This window comes from Mastigoproctus giganteus, chromosome 6 (assembly GCF_048544385.1).
Source record: "Mastigoproctus giganteus isolate SK-2022 chromosome 6, ASM4854438v1, whole genome shotgun sequence".
Lineage (NCBI taxonomy): Eukaryota > Metazoa > Arthropoda > Arachnida > Uropygi > Thelyphonidae > Mastigoproctus > Mastigoproctus giganteus.
The window spans coordinates 167,112,343-167,133,083 of record NC_143580.1 but is presented as its reverse complement, the minus strand read 5'-3'; the positions used below and the strand labels follow the sequence as shown (position 1 = coordinate 167,133,083).

Below are 20,741 nucleotides of genomic sequence, written 5' to 3'. Positions count from 1 at the left end.
TAATTTGAAGAACCTATTGTTGGTTTGTTCCTGCCATATCAGTTACCACATGACTTTTTTGTATCTGATATTTGAAGTCCCATACATTGACTGTAAGTATTTTTAAACTTATAGTCAATGTGTATGGGGCTTTAAATATTGTATCAATGGGAGGGTCAATGTAATTTACTACATCCCCAGAAGATTATTACAACCTACAATAAATTTACAAGTACAGTAATGATGCATTACTAAGAAAGGAATTGGGAAAGAAACCCTTAGTTATGCACAGGAATTATTAAGCACACAAAGAAATCAATGTATTTAGTATTAGTAACTGCCGCATAGTGCAAGAAAGCCTATGGCTTATGCTGCACCAGCCAAAAAAAAAAAAAAAAAAAAAACCTAACAAAACAATTTATTAATTTATTATTTATTATAATAATAATTAATAAATAAAAAAAATAAAATAAAAAATAAATAAAAAGGAAATTACCTATCATCCTATACACTTCCCTTACCCGAAAGTACTATCCAGATGACCTTTGAATTTCCCCAAACTGTTGGCCTCTACCACCCATGAAGGCAACTTATTCCAGTAATTTATAACTCGCTGGCTAAAATAAAACTTCCTGCAGTCCAATCTAAACATTTCCCCCCGTAACTTGAATTTATGTCCCCTAGTTCTAGCATCATTTATAATCTTTAAAATTTTGTCCTCATTCATTTTACTGATGCCTCTCAGAGCCTTAAACACCTCAATCAAATCTCCTCTAAGGTGTCTAGTTTTCAAACTCTGCAACCCACATATTCGAAGTCTTTCTTCATAAGGACGCCCTTTTGCCGATCTCACCAGGCGAGTTACCCTTGTTTGCATCCTTTCAAGAATCTCGATGTCTTTCTTTAGGTGCGGTCTCCATACTTGAACACAGTATTCCAAGTGTGGTCTAACATAAGCCTTATATAATGGGATTGTCACGTCCCTATCTCTATTTGCAAAAGTTCAATAGATCATCGATAGGACACCATGGGCCTTCCTTGCAACCTGTTTACAATGCTCAGAGAATTTCATGTCTGACCGTATCGTAACACCCAAGTCCCTTTCCTCCAGTACTGGGTTTAGTTGAACTCCACCAAGTGAATAAGTTTTTTTGGGTTTACTGTTTCCCAGGTGTAATACCTTACACTTTGTTGGATTAAAGCACAGCTGCCATTTTTCTGACCATTCCTGAAGTCTATCTAGATCTCTCTGAAGAAGCTCAGCTTGACAGTGATCAGTAACTACTCTACCAATTTTAACATCATCTGCAAATTTAGACATCACACCCTCTATTCCTTCATCAATGTCGTTTATGAAAATTAAAAACAACAGTGGTCCTAATACTGATCCTTGGGGAACCCCACTTCTTACATCAACCCAATCTGAGGAATAGCCATTTATCACAACCCTCTGCCTCCTGCCCTGAAGCCATCCTTCTATCCATCTAAGGATTTTCCCAGTGATTCCAACCTGTTCCAGCTTATAAAGCAACCGCTCATGTGGAACTGAGTCAAAAGCTTTGCTGAAATCTAAAACAATGTCGAAATTATTCCCTAAATCCAGCTCGTGAGTGACCCTGTCGAAATAGCGAACCAGATTTGTTAAACATGATTTTCCCTTTACAGAACCACGCTGAATATCCTTGAGAATTTCAATTCGATCCAAATGATCCTGAATTCCACCCTTGATACATTGCCTCCATGATTTTCCCTACTACTGAAGTCAGACTGACAGGTCGATAATTTCCAACTTCACTTTTAGAGCCACCCTTATGTATGGGAGATACATTGGCACTTTTCCAATCCAAGGGAATCTCCCCAGAGTCTAGTGATGCTCTCATAATTAGCCTCAATGGTTCAATGCACTCGCTTCCCGCCTCTCTTAATATCGATGCAAAATAACTGTTGAGTTCATCTGCAACGGCAGCTGGTGTATTTATTACTATCCCCTTTCCCTTACATAAAGGTCCGATCTGGTTTGTCCTGTTCTTCTTGGCATTTATATATGTGAAGAATTCTTTATCCCCCCCTTTGCTCTGTTTGCTAGTGATTTCTCATAAACTGCCTTTGCCTGTCAAACCTTTTCTGTGGCTCTATTACACATCACCTTGTAGCTGTTATAGGCTTCAGTACTTTTTATTGCTCTGTAACCTTTCCATGCCACCTTTTTCTGCTCAAGTAATGCGGCAACTTCACTATTCATCCAACATGGAACCCTTCTCGTGGAGTATTTTTTTAATGGTATATACGCATTCAAGACATCTGTGATTAATGTTTTAAAAGCGTACCACAGTTCAAATGTATTCATTCTCTGTGCGATATCTACCCAGTTAATAGAGGCCATGTAGTACCTTAAGGCATCGTAATTTCCTTTTCCGATATTAAAACCCATTCCTTTGCCTTTTACTTCGGCTACCTCTCTCGTCATCATCCACCGTAGAACTCAGTGATCACTTCCTGCTACTGGTTCCTCTACTGTCAGCCCTGTTATGTCATCTGATTCATGTGTGATGATGAGGTCTAGGATATTCTTTTCTCTAGTACTTTCCCTGACATATTGATACAAATAACAGTCATCTAGTTGATTTAAAAATTTCGTTCCCCATGTCGAGTTTCCTTGCCATTTACTCCAATCAATTAGAGACAAATTGAAATCACCCATAATAAGGCATTGACGCTTACTTGCCCATTCCATTTGCATGTAGAGGCTTTTGTCATAATCTTCACAATCACCTGGTCTGTAGATTACTCCTACTCGCATTATACCTTTGTTTCCAACTATCTCACACCATACAGACTCTATACTAGCATGTGAAATGTCTGAATCCGGGAAAGCTATCGTTGCAGTCAGGCTGCTTCTGATAAGAAGCATTACCCCACCACCCCTTCTATCTAACCTATCCTTCCTAAATACATTATACAAGCCGCACTGAAACTCATCATCCCCAATTTCCGGGTGGCACCACGCCTCCGTAAGCCCTATTATGTCCGCGTTACTTGTTTTAACCACCAGTTCGAATTCGCTCATTTTATTGACGACACTTCTAACGTTACTGTATAAACAATTAAGATTTACTGTTCTTGTATATTTAACAACCCTAACACAACCCTTGAAGTTTTTTAGGCTCTCTTCCCTGATATTAGCTACCCGCTCACGTGAAACGTCTTTGCCCCCAGAACATCTAGATAATACGTCCAGTTGGGGTAACAGATAAGAACTCTTAAGGTATGTGCAAGAGTTACATTGACCAATATTATCAGATAAACGCGTGTCAGTATTACCCACATCCCCCCTAACTAGCAGTTTCCCTGAACCTTTAAGGTATCCTCAATAATACTGGCAAAAACTTTTGCACCACCTTTGTTTAAGTGTATCCCGTCTCTACAAAACAAATTCCTTCTACCTACAAGTGTGGGCCATGCTGATAGAAATTTACCCCCTAAAGCCTTGCAGATTCCTTCAAGTCTTGAGTTAATCCACAAGGCTCCTAACATATAATCCCTCCTATCGTGTCTGGGCAGAATTGCAGACACATAGACATTATGGCCTAGCTCGCGACATTTCCTCAGCATGGTCCTGTATTTTTCCAACAAATCGTCAGATCGTTTACGTTTAATATCATTTGTCCCCACATGAATAATAATATTTTCTTTACCCCCTTTAAAATCTGACAATCTGTTGGTGACATCATCAATAGTTGCTCCCGCCAGACATACCCTGGTTCTGCTCCACCTATCTTTATTACAAAAAATATTCCCCATTTCCCTGACAATGGAGTCTCCTAATAAAACAATGTCCTTTTTAACCAGAGTAGTTTGCACTTGGTTTTTCTGTTTTGAGGCTAGAATCGGGTGTGCATCACTTGGTAGATTGCTGGAGTTTTGAGTCCCTGACGAGCTCCCAGATGCATTATTTTCGAGGGCAAGCACTCGTTTTTTCAGGGACTCAAATTGTTCCATCAGTGCACCAAATTGTAATTTTAGATCGGTGCACTCCTTACATCGATCACAAAGAAAAGAATCCCCAGGTGAGGTAGGATTAGTCACCAGGTCGACCTTGGAAAACATTCCACAGGTTCCACAACGGATTAAATCATGACTCTCCCGTAAATCGCCATCTGCTATTTCCGTGTGAGTCACGATACCCTGTGACGTGTTTAAGGCAGATCTCGTAACTACCATTATAAAATTAAATAAATATCAATGAAAGTAACTTTAAAAAATTATATCTATAATATTCTTAAAATCAAACAGTTACAGGAAAACCTATAACAAAATAATCCAACAATATCTAAATAAACAAATATTTAAAAGCACTATCCAAAAGTAAACCACTTATCCGAGGAGCCCTGTCTAAGCGCGTCCGCTCACCTCGAATGCCAACGTATTTTTTAATGTATTACTCAATAACTGAATTTTAAATCAATTAATGTAGTACATGTAGTGAAAGGAAATCAGAATATAAATAAATAACTGTGACATGATGCCAAAATTTGGCTGTATTCTTTGGGACATACGGCAACATTCCCAAAATGTAGCCACATGCACTATGGAAAACTCTGGGCAGTTAAACCACTTTAGCATTAGTTGAGGCATACGATGCAAGAAAGCAAGCTTATGCAGCATCAGCCAAAAAAAAAAAAAGAAAAAAAAAAAAGAAAAAAACCACTCCCACTTCACCATCCATTCACTCCAAATACCTGTCTAGCAAAGCCTTCCATTTCCAGACTTCCATTTCTTGTTGTGGACGCTGATAAATTTAATTAGCAATCAACTACCTGCTGGCTAAAGGCAAATTTCCGCATATCTATTCTATAACCATCTTTCCTCAATTTGAATCTATGTCCCCACAGGTTCGTAATCTGAGCAAGAAGAAGAATCCCATCAGCATTGAGCTTGCTCAACCTGTTCAAGGCCTTATACACCTCAATTAGATCACCCCGCAGGTGCTCAGTCTCCAGGCGCTGCAATTTGCAGAACTTAAGCCTTTCTTAGTAAGAGCACCCCACTTTGTTCCCCTCACCAATCTTGTTGCCCTTCTTTGTACTCTTTCTAGCAACTCTACTTCCTTCCTAAAATGGGGCCTCCAGACCTGTACACAGTATTCAAGTTGTGGCCTGACAACTTTATATGAGTATTACATGCATATATGTAACAAAACCACTGAAGAAATACAAAGATATCTGATAGAGCTGATTTTTAAATGAGCCATTATATTAGGAGAAGTCTGTAAATAATCACCCTGGTAAAGCAATTAACTTGATGTGAAAACTAGATTGGACAAAATATGAAATTAAAGTGAGGAGTTATTCAGAATTTGTAGAATTGAACAATAAAAAAACTGAGGCTGGCCACGAAGAATAACTTTTGGTGATTTGGGAGGTTATTCTTCATGGATTTAGTGTATAACATGCCATGATGGGATCCCAGAGCAGATCCAAAAGAGAGACATCAACTGCAATATTATTTAGTTAATTTAATATGCCTTTGTGTACAAAATTTTCTTTCTTACCTCTGGGTATCAATGAAGAAACCATTTAATTTGCAAATATATGTAAAGTCTGTTTTTATCGTTTGAAATTTAATTGGCAATGTTTAATTTAACAGTTAAAACTAGTTCAAATGGCAAAAGCAATTTTCAATACTTTTCCATACCCCAGTTCTGATACTTTTTAATAATCAACAAACCAATTTATTATTATTTTTTAATCATCATATTTTATGCTCTGTTGTAAATTAATAATAAATCACTTTACTACGTTGTTGCAAACCAAATAGAGGATATAAAGCCTGAGCAGGAAAAATGTACCTCTATGTTACGAACAATAAGCTGCATGAACTGTGAACAATGTAAAAAATTTAATTACAGAAATGGGAATGGATAAGCTTCTTACTCTTCATTGGAATTTATATCATGTTTTTTACTTTCGCTTTCTGTTCCTCCTCCTCCTCCACCTTTCCCTATACAATCATCACTTTCTTCTTCTTCTTCTTCTTCTAACAATTTCTGTTGAGCCAGCCCCGCAAGTTTTTCAGCAAGTGCCATACGATGTCTTTGGGAAGCATACCTAATAGCCCCTTGAAGTGTAAAATGAGTAGGCATCATTTCTGCTAATTCAACTGCACGAAATTCTTTATCAGCTCTTACAGCTAACTGAAAAATATTCAACATAAACATAAATATATATATATTAAAAGAAACTATCAGAGTTGAATAATATGATCACAGCTATATATTTCTATAAATGTGATAATGTAATAAAGTAATAGATATACATCATATACAGAAGCAAAAATTTTTTATTTATTTTTTGTCAAGTTACACATTTAAAAGCATTAGAAATATCAAAAATTATCCCCCCCAGATGGAAATAACAAATTGGATTTTACTGGTAACAAAAGGTGACTTCCACAAGGCCAAAGGGCCTTGTGGAAGTCACCACAAGGCCCTTTGGCCTTGCACAACAGATTCCAGCACAGAAACATAAATATAAAAGACCTACCAATTAAATTATGAATTTATATTATAAATACAAGAAAATAATACAGTGAAACGCCTTTAATGGACATCTCTTGTTGTAGACACACAGGTTGGGCCTCAGCCAGAAGTATCAGCCATTATATGTTACACAACCTCTCCAAAACAGATGCAGACACTTATGTTATACCCATTTGTGTGTCAACAGGCATTTTCCATGTAGGCAAATGAGGGTCAAGGTAATTCCCAGTAACAGTGACACTAATTTGACTTTTGATAGCTATGGTTTACTCACAAGGTATATGGCACACAATATGTTGTTAATATACTCACCACTGCTGGTAGGGAATGTTTCATTTGGAATATCCAGTTTAGTTCCATTGGTGCTTATCACCTAGCAAGGCAATAAAATTGTGAAACTGAGAGCTGCTGTTACCACCAGAAGTGAGGGGGGGGGGGGGCAACCAACACTGAACTAGTTTGTATACAGGATTCAGTTTGTAATACATAAAAAAAAAGAAAAAGAAGAATGCAGCTGTAACACATTTCTTAAAAAAAAAAAATAAATAAATAAAAAAAATAAAAAAATAACACCATGCCAATGGACCCCAGAGGAAATTTTGACCAATAGGCTTACATGGATTTTCTGCGCACACAAATAACTTCAATAACGACATTGTGTGATATTTGACATTACCATCATAACTGCTTTACTGACTACTGTCGCACTAAAGCTTTTTGACTGATAAATGATGACAATTTTCCTATGCTAACATATACCACTTTCACTCAGCAGTGAGAAACGATGGTTTTTAAGTAGCTATATATGAAGCATTTATCAATCTTTGTTCATTTAGGTATGCAAGTTTCCTCCTAGAATAATGCATGAAATTTTCCAATAAGTTACACTGCTTGTTAAGAAAGGAAATTTCTTGTTGCTTATGGGAAGGTCATACACAGAAATTGAAAAAAGGAGGGGTTTTGACATCTAAAAGTAGAAAGACCTATAATATTAAAAGAATCCGATGTGAACATAAGCGATGAATGTGAACTAAACAAGTAATCTAATTAACCAAAACAAATATGAAACTGCCAAAATAAAATGCTCTGACAAAGCAATTTATATTAATTAATTCAAGCAAATATGTATAATGATAATCAATAAAAAACTGAATGATTACCATAAACTCTCATTCAGTTACCATAAATTTTATTTTTATGAATTATTTAAACTGGTTACACTAACCTTCTATGAAAAGACGGTCACTGTACTTAGAGAAGTACAATGTATATACTTCTCTAAAGTCAGTACCAATTATTTCTTATGCAAAACCAAGGGAATGTGGTGAACGACAACAGATAGAGGCAATCAATACTGATGATTAAGAAAATGTTATGAGGCTGGGACGTAGGATAAAACTGTGAAATATTTCTTAATCATGATAAGAGAGAGAGAGAGAGAGAATATATGAATGAACCTTATCAATCGACTGAAGCAGAAGAGACTGCAAAATTCATGATAGCACATTAACTGGAAAACTGCATTCTCAAAAATTTTCAAAAATTTTTTTGGAAATGTGAAAATTTGTAAAAATGAAAACTTTGTACATAAATGCCTTTAAATATTAATTTGTTCTTTTTGGCATGTTGCCTAATATTAGAGCAAAATTATTTCAAAAATTAAACAAGAATTAAAAATTCTTGTTTAATTTAAATTAATCATAAAAAAATTGTTATTGTTTCTTTTTTGAAACTGTTCTCAATATCTATTTATATATCACTTTATTCAATTTCATCCGGAGAACTTCAACTTTTCTAAATAAAATAAGCCAATATTGATAGACGTGATCCTCTTCCTCCACCTATGATTTTAAAATCTATTTTCACGCTATCAGTCATTAAAACTGTGTCGACATTTATTTAGAAACACAAGTTGACAGTGCTTAATGGAAGGTTTGTAATGTTGTTTCATATGTTATTTGAAATGGCTGTGAAAAGCTTATCACTGCCCTATCACAACATTATGATCACCTACCTAACGGTTATGTCCACCTCTTGCTACCAGTACTGCCACTACACTGTGAGGCATGAACTCTATACAGCCTGTGAACATTATTGCAGGAGATATATGCTATACTATATTGCCAGGATTGCTTCTTGTAGATCTTCAATAGTCCTTGGTGGAGGGTCTAAATGCCAAATCTGTTGATCCACTTAAGACTAGAGATCTTCTAAGGGATTCATGTCTTGCAAATTCCACAGCTAAGTTACTGGAAGTCACTTTTGTGTTTGTCAAACTACTCTCAAACAATACCAGCAATGTGGTAGGGCACATTATCCTGCCAAAACACACCTGTGCCATCTGGGAAGAGTCACCATGAAGAGGTGATAGGTGTACCTGATCAGCCACAAAACATCCTCATAACAAAACAATGCAGCCACCCCCTACCTGTTTCTGTGGGACCAGGACTCTGAGTGATCCCTCTCTGCAGTTTGTCACTGTAGCTTCCATCTATCCTCCAACACAGCATTGCAGGAAATGTGATTCATTAGAATAGGCAACTTTTTTTTCAGTCATCAATGGTACAACAACAACACCATTTAGATGCAAACTTTGGGCATCATTAACAAAGGGCAGCCATAAACATGGGAAACTCGACTGTTTCTACTACTTGACTGTGTGTGCGTGTACCCCTACTCCAATAGCCCACATAGGAGAGGGTTCATTGGATCATGATCTTGGAAACAATGCTGGTCATTCCCTGATCAATCATTCCACCATTTACTGTCTGTTGGTTTGTACAGGGCCTATGTTCACTATGACCATTGATGAGGCATGGGTGGTTGCCACTGGACCAGAAACTGCTACTCTGTCTGCTATCCATCTACTCTTGAAACAACTCCAAATACGGAGGATGCGGAAATGTCAGGGAATGACCACCGCATATTCCTGGAGCAATATGGCCTTAGTTGCTAATGCTCCTAAAAACCAAATAACAAACACAAACAAACTCTTGAAACATCTTAACCTTAACTTTGTGAACAGCTACAAAAGATTCAGTTTCCGTAATACTGCCATCATTCAAACGGTACCCAATAATGAACCTTCTTGAAGATCATATTCTTTCATCCACACTGATCAAGTACTTTGTACGGACTGGGCAGATCTGCAAATCACACTTATCAGTTCCTACATGTGTGCTACCAGGTGAGGAGAAACAGCCAATTACTAAAACATGGGCAGTCACAATGTCTCAACTGGACATTTGTTAAGGCACAGAAGGTACATATTTGTTCACATGTAAGACAAATATATACCTGCATGGTCATTGAAAGGGTAATGACCCCTACTATTTTCTGTATACTGGACATTATATGTAAGGCAGTAAAAACAAACACAGGAGATTATTATGCCACACAATAATAGAAAAGATATAACTGTCGATAAATTCTCATTCTAAAATTTGGCAGTGTCCTGGCCCACAGATTTAGCAATTTGGGAGTTTTATAATCTCTGTGGTTAGACTGCACAGAGTGTAAACAAGATTTATTTATTTTCTTTTTATTAACAATAAAATAAAAAAAAAAATTTAGTAGCAATAAGGATTGGGTACAAGGGTATCCATGTGTTGGACAAGATTTTCTGGTGAACGCCAAGTTTTTAATTATACAAAGGGTACTAGGAAAGTTTTGCAATACAGCTTTGTTTATTTAATTTTTTCAAAGTAATTTCCTCTACATTCAATACACCTCTTCATCATCTGAAACCAATCTTTAAACCAGTTCTGCCAAGTTTCACTAGGGAATAAAGCACACTCGTTGTCCCAAGCCCGTAGAAGGTCCTCATCACTGGAAAACCGCCTCCCTTTTAGCTTCATTTTCACATGCGGGAACAGTGCAAAGTCGCAGAGAGCAAGGTCTGGCCTGTAGGGAGGGTGCTCGAGAAGTTTCAGTCCTGTCGTGGTCAAATATTCGGTGCAGGCTTTGGCGCGGTGAGCTGCAGCATTATCGTGATGGAGGCACCAGGTGTCCATTCTTGACTTTGGCCGCAGGTTCTTCATAGATCCAATGACTTTAGGCAGGCATTGTTCAGTATACCACTTAGCTGTGACTGTCTTCTGCCTGTCCAAAACGACACGTTCCACAATTCCACTCGATTTGAAAAATACAGCTATCATTTTCTTCTTTACAGATCGGGATTTTCTGACAATTACGGGTGTGTCATCATCAGCAAAGACCCAAACTTTGTTTTGAGCCTTGGTCGGCAGATCGTAATAGTACAGCCAAGTCTCGTCACCTGTCACGATGTTGTTCACATACCGAGATTGTCCCTTATCAAACTTTTTTAACATCTCCCGGCACCAAGTCACACGTCGTGTCATCTGCTCTTCAGTCAGTTGATGCGGCACCCAGAGAGAACAAAGTTTCTTCACGTGCAAATGATCTTGCAGAATCGAACGAATTGCTGGTGCATTTAGGCCCAAAGTATCCTCTATCTGTTGGTAGGTCACTCGCCTGTTTTCGTCAAGCATTTTCCTCACAGCAGTAACGTTTTCCTCCGTAACTGACATTCGTGGCCTTCCCGGCCTCTCAGAATCCTCCAGAGTGAAATTTCCCCTTTGGAATTCTCTATACCACCTGAATATCGTTGTACGATGTGGACAATCATCATCTAGCGCAAGAGTCATTTCTTCTAAGCACTGGTCTATGGTTAAACCACGCACGAAATTATACCGCAAAACTGTCCTTATCTCATTTCGTGACCACGATGCCATCGCAAGCACTTTACACTCTCACTACTAATGAATAACTGAGCCTATCGACTTGCCGCGGCGGCTACTATGCACGTATGAACATGTCTCAACATGCAGCAACAAGCAGCTTCCTGTGATTCATTGTTGCGTCATATTGCAAAACTTTCCTAGTACCCTTTGTATTTAGCCATTTTATTGACTTAATTGTTATACTAAATTATGTTCAATAAGTAGCTTATAGTCCTAGTCAAGCTCCTTGGTTTATTCTGAATTTAGATAGCGATTTTAAAAGTTAATACTTAAGTGTGCACAGATTTTACCATTAGTAACTTGCAGGCACTGTAATATGATATGGAATAGTATAACGTATATCCTGAACTAGATAGCATACGGTTTAATGTAAAACTAGATAGAGAAACACGTAGCACTGTATTAGAAATCTGTTAGATTAGTATTGTATAGTATTATCAATTAATCAGTAAAATTTATTAATCTTATTAAATTTAATTGTTAATTAAATTGTACTTAAACAAAATCATGACCCAGACTAGAGCAGCAAAGAAACAATCACAGATTAGCCAGAGTGCTGTGGCTCGTGGTAGAACCATCCAAATAATTGGTAATCTTTATCTCCAATACATCAGTCTAAAAAAATCTGCGAAATGTTTGCGGACCTGTCTAGAACAGAACATGAACAGGTCTAGAATAGGCTGATGGGATTCTTTCTCTTGCTCAGAATAATCGCCCGAGAGGGCATAAATTCAAATTGAGGAAAGACGGTTGTAGGATAGATGTGCGGAGGTTTGCCTTTAGCCAGCAGGTGGTTGATTGGTGGAACAAACTTCCATCTGTCACTGTAGAAGTTGATAGCTTAAATAGATTCAAGGCATTCTTGATAAACATTTGGAGCAAGGGGATGGGTGAAATAAGGGTTTGTTTGTTTTTTTTTTGGCTGATGCTATATGAGCGTGCTTTCTTGAATCATGTGCCCTTGCTAATGCAATTTAACCAAGGAGGGTATCTTTGTGTGTGTGTGTGTGTGTGTGTGTGTGTGTGTGTGTGTGTGTGTGTGTGTGTGTGTGTGTGTGTATACGCGCTAGGTGCAGATACTGTGAGGAAATTAGGTGCCACCTCAACGTTCTGATGGGCATATATGAGAGTTTGAGTTGTAGGGTAGATGCCCTAGAGGAAATTAATGAGGGGCCAATCAAGCTCTCAGCTGCCCAACTCAATGCTCACTCCTGTGCATCAGACAACACAGTGGCAACATCCAAGGCAGAATGCACTGGCCCCACAGGAACTAGTTACTGTTCCTGTAGGAACAATATTTTAAATTATGCAAAAAGGATAGGTGGAACAAGACATGGGCATGTCTTGCAAGGGCAAAAGTTGGTGACATTATAGAACATATATCATCTTTTAAGGGAACAAAAGGTGATACTGTTGTACACGTTGGCACTAATGACTTTTTGAATAAGAGATCTGCAGATTTATTAATTAACACAAGTACAGGTCAATGTTGAAAAAAAGTCGCGACCTAGGGTTGAATTTGAAAATTTTAACATCATGGCAGTCCACATGCTCACATTCTTTTGTGGCTTAATAATGCTCTTAAAGAACCTATGAGAAACGCATGAACACAACAATAGCTATGATAAATCAGCTCGTATCCGTTTCTACTGCAAAAGACTCTGGTAACATCAAAATCCAATCTCTACTCTTTACAAACTGAAGTGTACGTATCATATTTTAGCTATCAAACCCATTGTAAGTAAATTACCAATTGAACATGTATTGCAACCTCAAATTGACGAAACTGTTGGAAAAAATAAAAAATAAAAAAATGAATGCTTTAAAATGTTAAATGTGTTTGGATTCTTTTCATTCCTAAAACCCTCTAACCTTGTCCAAGTCAAGGATGTTTTCACATAAAATAAAACATCGTTTGTGCTTTCAGGGTACACACACTGCTTTTTTTGAAGTCTGCACAGCACTAGAAATTATATTTTGCTAAGAAAATATACATTTTATATTAAAATACAGCCACAGTATAGTATTCTTTTAAACATTAACTTATCTAACATTTTTCTGTCTGTGGATTTCTATTTGGATTACCTGTTAGACATTACTTAATTATGATTTCATCAAGAGATACTGTGACTTTGCATATCTTCAGAAATGTTGAGTATAAGTTTTATTTATAACAATTGTGCTGCTGTTCAGACTGGGCTGTTAAGATCATTTCTAAAACTGCACCAGACAGCACTAGGCACTCTACATGGCAATGAAGAATTATTAAACTGCCAAGAACATGGTATATTTTTGCTTCCTTGTGCACTTTATAAGTTCCCCAACCAAGGACCACTATACATCAATTCTTTCTTCTTCCATGATAGTGCCTGGTTGGTTCTCACACTGAAATTGGAAGATTTATTATCTGTTACTGATGGCGGCAGCAGCACCTCTCTGGATATGATGTGGATACATATGGTTTTTCTATATGTCATACAAGAGATTTGGATGTTTGAATGGTTACTATGCACCAAACCTGTTGTACATATGGTCATCTACATTTCACAATGGCTGGAATGACAATTCCCTTTCCTGTGTAACTGATGATCCACACAACTGAATTCTCAAGGATGCTGTCTATTGTCAACTTCAGTATTATGATAACATAATTTTCAAAGTCTGTACAGGAGGAAGCAAAAGTGAAACTAATTATTAAGATTTTGAGAAAGGGTTACTATAAGGAAATGAAAATGGAAGAACAAACAGCAACTCATTTGAACTATATGAACCAAAAACTACATGTTGTCGCATATCGTAAAAGCAATGCATTTCATAATTCATCAATTAAACATTTGATATAAATTTAAGCAGTCTGCTAAATTAAATCTGATGTGTTCCAAAACTAAATTTCACAATTTGAAAACTAAAACCTTTAAAATTAAAAAAAAAAAAAAAAAAACAACCCTAAAATTGTGAAATTTAGTTTTATTAAATTTTATATATCATTTACTTACATAAAACCAAAAAGATGTTTACATAAGACATAGATCCAGTATAATAGAATTCAATAATTTTAATTAAAAAAAATAAAATAAAAGAAAAGAAAAAGAATAATAATAATAATAACAGAGAAAACCAAAATTGGACTATATTTTATATTTACAGCAAACATCCTTAATAAAATGTCAGTTCTTTTTTTGTCAGCATTTTCATTTGCAGAATCCACATGAAACCCATTCTTCTCAAGTTTTTCTAGCAAGCCACAAAGATAATGCATTCTCCAGTATTCCTCCTGTAAATGAATTAAACAGTTTATTTTAAAGAGAAGCAATTATTCATATTTACAGTATTAAGAAAAAAAAGGCAGAACTTCCTATACAAACAATGATACAATATTTTTAAGTATACACTTTTATAGTTAAATATAAAAGTGCATACTTGAGGGTATACTTGTGTCTTGGTCACTCGCACAGTAGCAAGACATTTGTGGATTTATTGGATGATTGTTTGCTGCAGCAGCATGTTCGAGGGACAACCAGGGAGAGCAATGCTCTTGATCTGGTTATCAGCAGTGATTATTCGTGCATTAAGAATTTGCAGATCAAGGGTGGCAGTAATCAGTGTACTGATTTGGGATTTACTTAAAGATATTACAACCATTAGGGGTAAAGGGAAGGCTTTTTGCTTCCTTAAAGGTGATTACAGTGGTCTCAGATTACAGTTTTTAAATTCTATACAATGGGCCCAACTGATGACATTACCAACAGCAAATTCTAAAAAATGGGAAGCATTCACGGAATTAATCGTGGAAGCTACTATGCTCTTCATACCAATTAAGAAATACCGTTCAAGGTTTAGTCAGGCCTAAATGGATGTCAGATGAACTAATGAGACACGTGGCAGAGGGAAAAAAATAAATGCGATGCATATAAATTATCAGGCAACACAGAAGCCTATGGCAGATATAAGCTAGTCTGTAATCACAGACTAGCTTATATCTGTAATATGTAAGTCACAAAAGAGGTTAGGCAAGCGAAGGCAGATTATGAGAAATCTTTGGCAAAGGATACTAAGAAAAACAGCAAGGACTTCTTTACTTATAGAAACTCTAGAAGGAAGAGGATGAATTAGACTGGTCCACTTGATATTGATGGTTTGACCATTGATGATGCTGATGCTGCTGCTGCTGCTGCTGCTCAGACAGCTGACAAACTGAATGAGTATTTTGCATCTAAATTCACACATGAGGAATTCTGTAGGGAAGGGGAGAGGAAGACAGAAGCTTATTAAACTCTAACAAAGAGCTTAATGATTTTGTAATAACTAAGAGCAAAGTGGAGGAGAAATTATTGAAGTTAAACACAAGCAAGGCACCTGGGATGGATGGGATCTATCCAAGGGAGGTGGCAAAAGAAGTAAGCAAACCCTTAGTCATAATTATGAAAGCATTCTTGGATTCAGGGGAAGTCCCCATGGGCTGGAGATGTGTAAAGGTATCCCCAATTCACAAACGGGGATCAAAGGGTGATATGACTAATTACAGACCTGTTAGTTTAACTTCTGTTCTGGGCAAAATAATGGAGTCACTGGTTAAAGAAACATTGCAGGATCATCTAGATAAGACTGCAGTATTAACTCAGACACAGCATGGTTTTGTTAAGGGAAAGTCTTGTCTGACTAATCTGATTGGATTTTATGGCTAGGTTACAAAGGAACTGAATGCAAAAAATAATTTTGATATCATATCCTTGGATTTCAGGGAAGCTTTTGATACTGTTGCATATGGAAGACTACTGTACAAATTGGAGCAGTATCGTATCAAGGGCAAGTTGCTACAATGGATAAAAGGGTGGTTGAATGGGAGAAGACAGAGTGTTAATCAATGGACACTGCTCTTCAGGGACTAATGTTATTAGTGGAGTCCCCCTGGGTTCAGTGTTGGGCCCAGTGTTACTTTCTGTACTTAACAATGATATTGATGAAGGTATATCAGGGTTAATTTCTAAGTTTGCAGATAATATGAAGGGTAGCAGGGTTGTTAATGAGAGTAATGATTGTATACTAATGCAACAAGATCTAGAAAAGTTGAGCAGATGGGCTGAGAGGTAGCAACTGAAGTTTAACATTGACAAAAGTAAAGTAAAGTAAAAGTAAAGTATTGTAGCAGTAACCTGAGAGTAATATACCAACTGTGTGGTACTATACAGAGTAGTAGAGAATGAAAAAGGACCTGGGGTAATTGTGCAGTCAGATATGAAGTTTTTTGAGCAGTGCAGACAGGCTGCAAGAGTAGCTCATGGTGTCTTGTCAATGATATACAGAAATTTTGTTAGCAGGGATAAGGAGGTGATTGTCCCCGTGTATAAGGCAATGGTCAGGCCACACCTTGAGTACTGTATACAGGTCTGGAGGCCTCATTTTAAGAAGGATGTAGAGCTGTTGGAACAAGTACAGAGAAGGGCAACAAGATTAGTGAATGGAACGAAGGGTTGCTCGTACCACGAAAGACTTAAGTTCTGCAAATTGCAGCATCATTGAGGTGTATAAGGCCTGAATGGTTTGAGTAAGCTCAATGCTGATGGGATTTTTCATCTTACTCAGATTACTTACTCGAGGGACATAAATTCAAATTGAGGAAAGAGAATCGTATAATAGATGTGTGGAAATATGCCTTTACACAGCTGGTGGTTGATTGCTGAAGAAATCTTCCATCTGTCATTGTGGAAGTTGATAGGTTAAATAAATTCAAGTAAGAACTGGACAAGTATTTGGAGGGAATAGATTGGGAAGGGTGTTTTTTTTTTTTTTTTTGTCTGATGGTATATAAGCTTGCTTTCTTGGATCACATGCCTTTACTAATGCTAAACGTTCAGCATGTAGATCATCATCACCACGAAATGTAGCATTTATTATTTTTTTTCTATATATTGCATGCTGTCACGTTTGTTTGTTTGCAAATGTCTAATTACACTTTGGTTTCCCACTACTTCTACTTGAAAAATCAATATAACTATGATACAGAAGGCAAACACTACCTTTTTCAGATTTCACAATATGAGGAAAATCTTTTATTTTATGTTGTATTTCTTTGGTATTTTACTAAAAATACATTGCTAATTAGCTTCACACCACACATGTAGTATGAATACCACAATACACCTGTAGGCATACTCATTAATGAAAAAAAGCAGAAATTCAGAAAAAAAAACTTTAAAAGAAATTCAATTTTAACATGTTTTTTTTTAAATTATTTTTTGTGAAGAGAAAGGAACAGAAAAACTCTGTCACCAACTATATTACAACAGTTGACCCTTCTTCACTAAACCATTATAATAGTTGGAAACAAAGAGTTTCTCCATATTATTAAAAAATAAATAAATAATTAAAAAATGATTATGTATATTGAATACTATTAGTTAGTCCCATTTTAAAGTTTATTTCAAATTTGAAACTACATATCCTGCTTTCTGAAATGTAGTGGCCATCTTGAAAGAATGTTGGATTTTGTGAGTTCCTATCCTGGCTTAGGTGCCATCAAGATTTGTTCAGTGTTGGTTTTTGTGAGTACTTTGTGCCTCATTCTTTATTTCTTACTTTTTCCCACAGGTCAAACATGATGAGGCTTTATCTCCCTGTGGTCTGGTCCAGACAGCTGGCAGAAAAGCTTTATTAGGCTTTGTTTGCACACTTTGTGCTGTAGATTTAACCTAGCTAGTAACATCTGCTTTAACATACTAATAATTTATAGTTTATTGTTATTTATTGTTGTTACTTAGTTTTAAGGTTATGGCTACCGAGAGGAGACAAATTCCTTTAACTCTGCATGAAGAGTGGATTCTTGACGAGTATTCTGAAAAAATCCCCAAGTCAGCCAAAGTTTTTTATGCCCTTGATGAGGAAGATTGTGTGAGAACGGGTAGAGCAGTCCTCTACAAGATGCAAGAAATACAACAAAGTAAGGCAACTGAAGAAAAGGCCAAGGGTTCTAAACAACCTAGGAAAAAAAAGAAAGCAAAGAAGAAAGCTGGAAAGCCTCTAGTAATAAAGGCTGCTGTCAAGGGCTTAACAGGGCCTTCTAGGCAAATTAGCACTAGAAGTACAATGTGAAAAGAGAACGTGTTTCTAGTACAGTCTCTTTTCACACTATAGTTGGAATTGACTTCAGATAAGTTGAAAGAAGGTCTTCCAAAAAGCCAAGATTCAGTGAACATTCCATGCTCTGGGGGACCTATCGAGCAGGGTCAAAAGACTGGAGCCTTAGCCAGGTTAATGGGAGGAAGGCAGGCTGAGGCTTATAAAAATTATTCTGATGAGGACTTGGACCTCTCCAATTGTATTCAAGTGGATATTCTATCAATATGAGATGAAATGGAGACTGCAGTTTTGCAAATGGAAACTGGGAAAAAGAAGCTGGCTACGATCAAGTCTCAATCCAAAGATGTCATCCACAAGTCTCCAAGGACATTTGCTGATATAGTCCATATAGAACTACTTTGTGAGACTAATGAATCCAAGGACTTTGATAGTTAAAGCTGTGTGAGATAGATAGATACTTTGATAGTTAAAGCTGTGTGAGATGAAAGTGAAATTGCTGAAATCTGTGTCCTACAGCATGCAAAAGTTCTGTTGATAAGACACATTAGAGACTATAGGATAGTGGTGGAAACACAGACAGAAGAAGACTTGAACAAAATTTCATGTCCTAAAGTTCACTGTACATGGAAGTTAACCAAACTCCAAGAATGAAATCTGAAGTGGTGGTTTTTGAAGTTGATTGCCAGTTACCAGTCAACACTTGATGGGCCAGGTATGGATATGAAACCTGAAAGATTCGGGTATTCCATAAGACCAGTTTCATTCTACAGTTTAGATAGTAGTCAAGAACTAGATGAGAAATAATCAAGCTAATAACTGTGATTCAGTGCCTATGAACACTCAGAAAAATTCTGATGTACAGGGCTAGGATTTACACAGACTGGTGCTCGCATAGGGTGAGGGTCCTCCTGGCACCCATTCAGTGTTACTGCTGCATGGCCTATGACCAAAATTGTAAGAGCAATGCCTTCTGTGGACATTGTGGAGGCCAAGGTCACTTGTACAAGGAGGGTCCAAAATTACAGGATCCTCCATGTGTGTGTGAACTAGTGAATTTCCCCCTGGATCATCCTGCTGTTTGTAGAGCATGTCTGGATTTCAAGCGTGCTTTACATGCTGTTTGAAGGAGGATAGTTTATGACTTAACTTTACTCTGGAGTGGGGTGACCCCGTGGTTCACCCTGGAAGAGGCCCTTAACAGCTGGTGATTGCTGTTTTTATGGAGTTGACGTGATGCCTAAGGAGGTGTCACGTTAGCAGATTAAATCTTGCCAAGGACCTTAGTCCTATTTTGTTGGCCGGTCCTATGCTGTATACAAGTAACATCAAACACTTAATAGGTGTTAGTAACCTATTTGAGAGAGACTATGTAGGTTGAGATCTAAATCTTATGTAGTCCAATCTAAAAGCATGGACATGGGATAGTAACTTGTGGTTGGGATGTAATGACCAGTCCCCGCCACAAGGCTAAAGGTTACTCCCTGATTGAATCTCTTTTTATTTTCTTTTATTTTATGTTAAAGTTGACCCAAAGATGTGAGGTCTCTAGTTTGTTTGATGAAACTACTGATATATTATGGTTTTGTTACTAAAAGCAGATGAGCTTTAGTTGCATATATTTGGAAGCATAGGGAGAGATTTTCTTACTGACTCACTTAAATGTAAATGTTCCTTGTTACTGTTCTTACTACATGAAAACAATAATAAATCTTTCAAAATAAAGTTGAGTACAACAGTAGATGTTTATTGAACTAATGAAATAGAAAACAAGTAACCTGAAACTTAAACACTTGTCCAGTATAATTCCACACTATAAGCAAATGTCAAATAGTTGCAGTAGCAGTTTGTCAGGTTCTTCTGCACCATTTCTGTACAAAAACTGTAAAAAATTACTTCAGAAACTATTACAGTAAAAATTAACTATATTTTGGAGGGGAGAAAAATTTTTATATTTTTGATCATTGATTAGTTATTCACAATGGTTAATGTGGAAACAACATTGGTAAACAACAGTTAAGTAATAGTAACACCTTTACTATTACTTAACTTCTTAAGTAATAGTAAAGGTGTCTATATTTATGATAGTATCTAAAATTTGTATAAAAATTGAGGAAATCCTCTGGAATTCAGATCAAAAATTGAATGAAACTGAATCAAGTAATACTCAAATAAATACAAAGGACATTATAGTATCGAGAGAGCTTCCTTTTTTTAAATGACTAGCTTCCTTTTTTTAAACAAAATTTTGATCATGATTTTACTTTTGGCAATAATCTGCCTTTACAACTTTATGGCTATGGTCATATATTAGTGTATGACCACAGTTATAAAGTTAAACAGTTTCTTTAGGGCAGCTCAGACAGGGTCAGAGGAATACAGTAAGT

At 36.8% G+C, this 20,741-nt stretch overlaps 1 protein-coding gene across 1 annotated transcript in view; it reads right to left on the bottom strand.

Moving 5' to 3' along the window:
* Ctf4 (Chromosome transmission fidelity 4) overlaps window positions 1-20,741 on the bottom strand; it is a 454,523-nt gene that overhangs the window by 63,953 nt on the left and 369,829 nt on the right. Inside the window, exons 20-21 of the mRNA XM_090376337.1 lie at window positions 14,426-14,554; window positions 5,913-6,172 (exon numbers count right to left, since the gene is read on the bottom strand). Of these exons, the coding sequence (XP_090232463.1) occupies window positions 5,913-6,172; window positions 14,426-14,554 (389 nt within the window). The remainder of the gene's footprint in view (window positions 1-5,912; window positions 6,173-14,425; window positions 14,555-20,741) is intronic.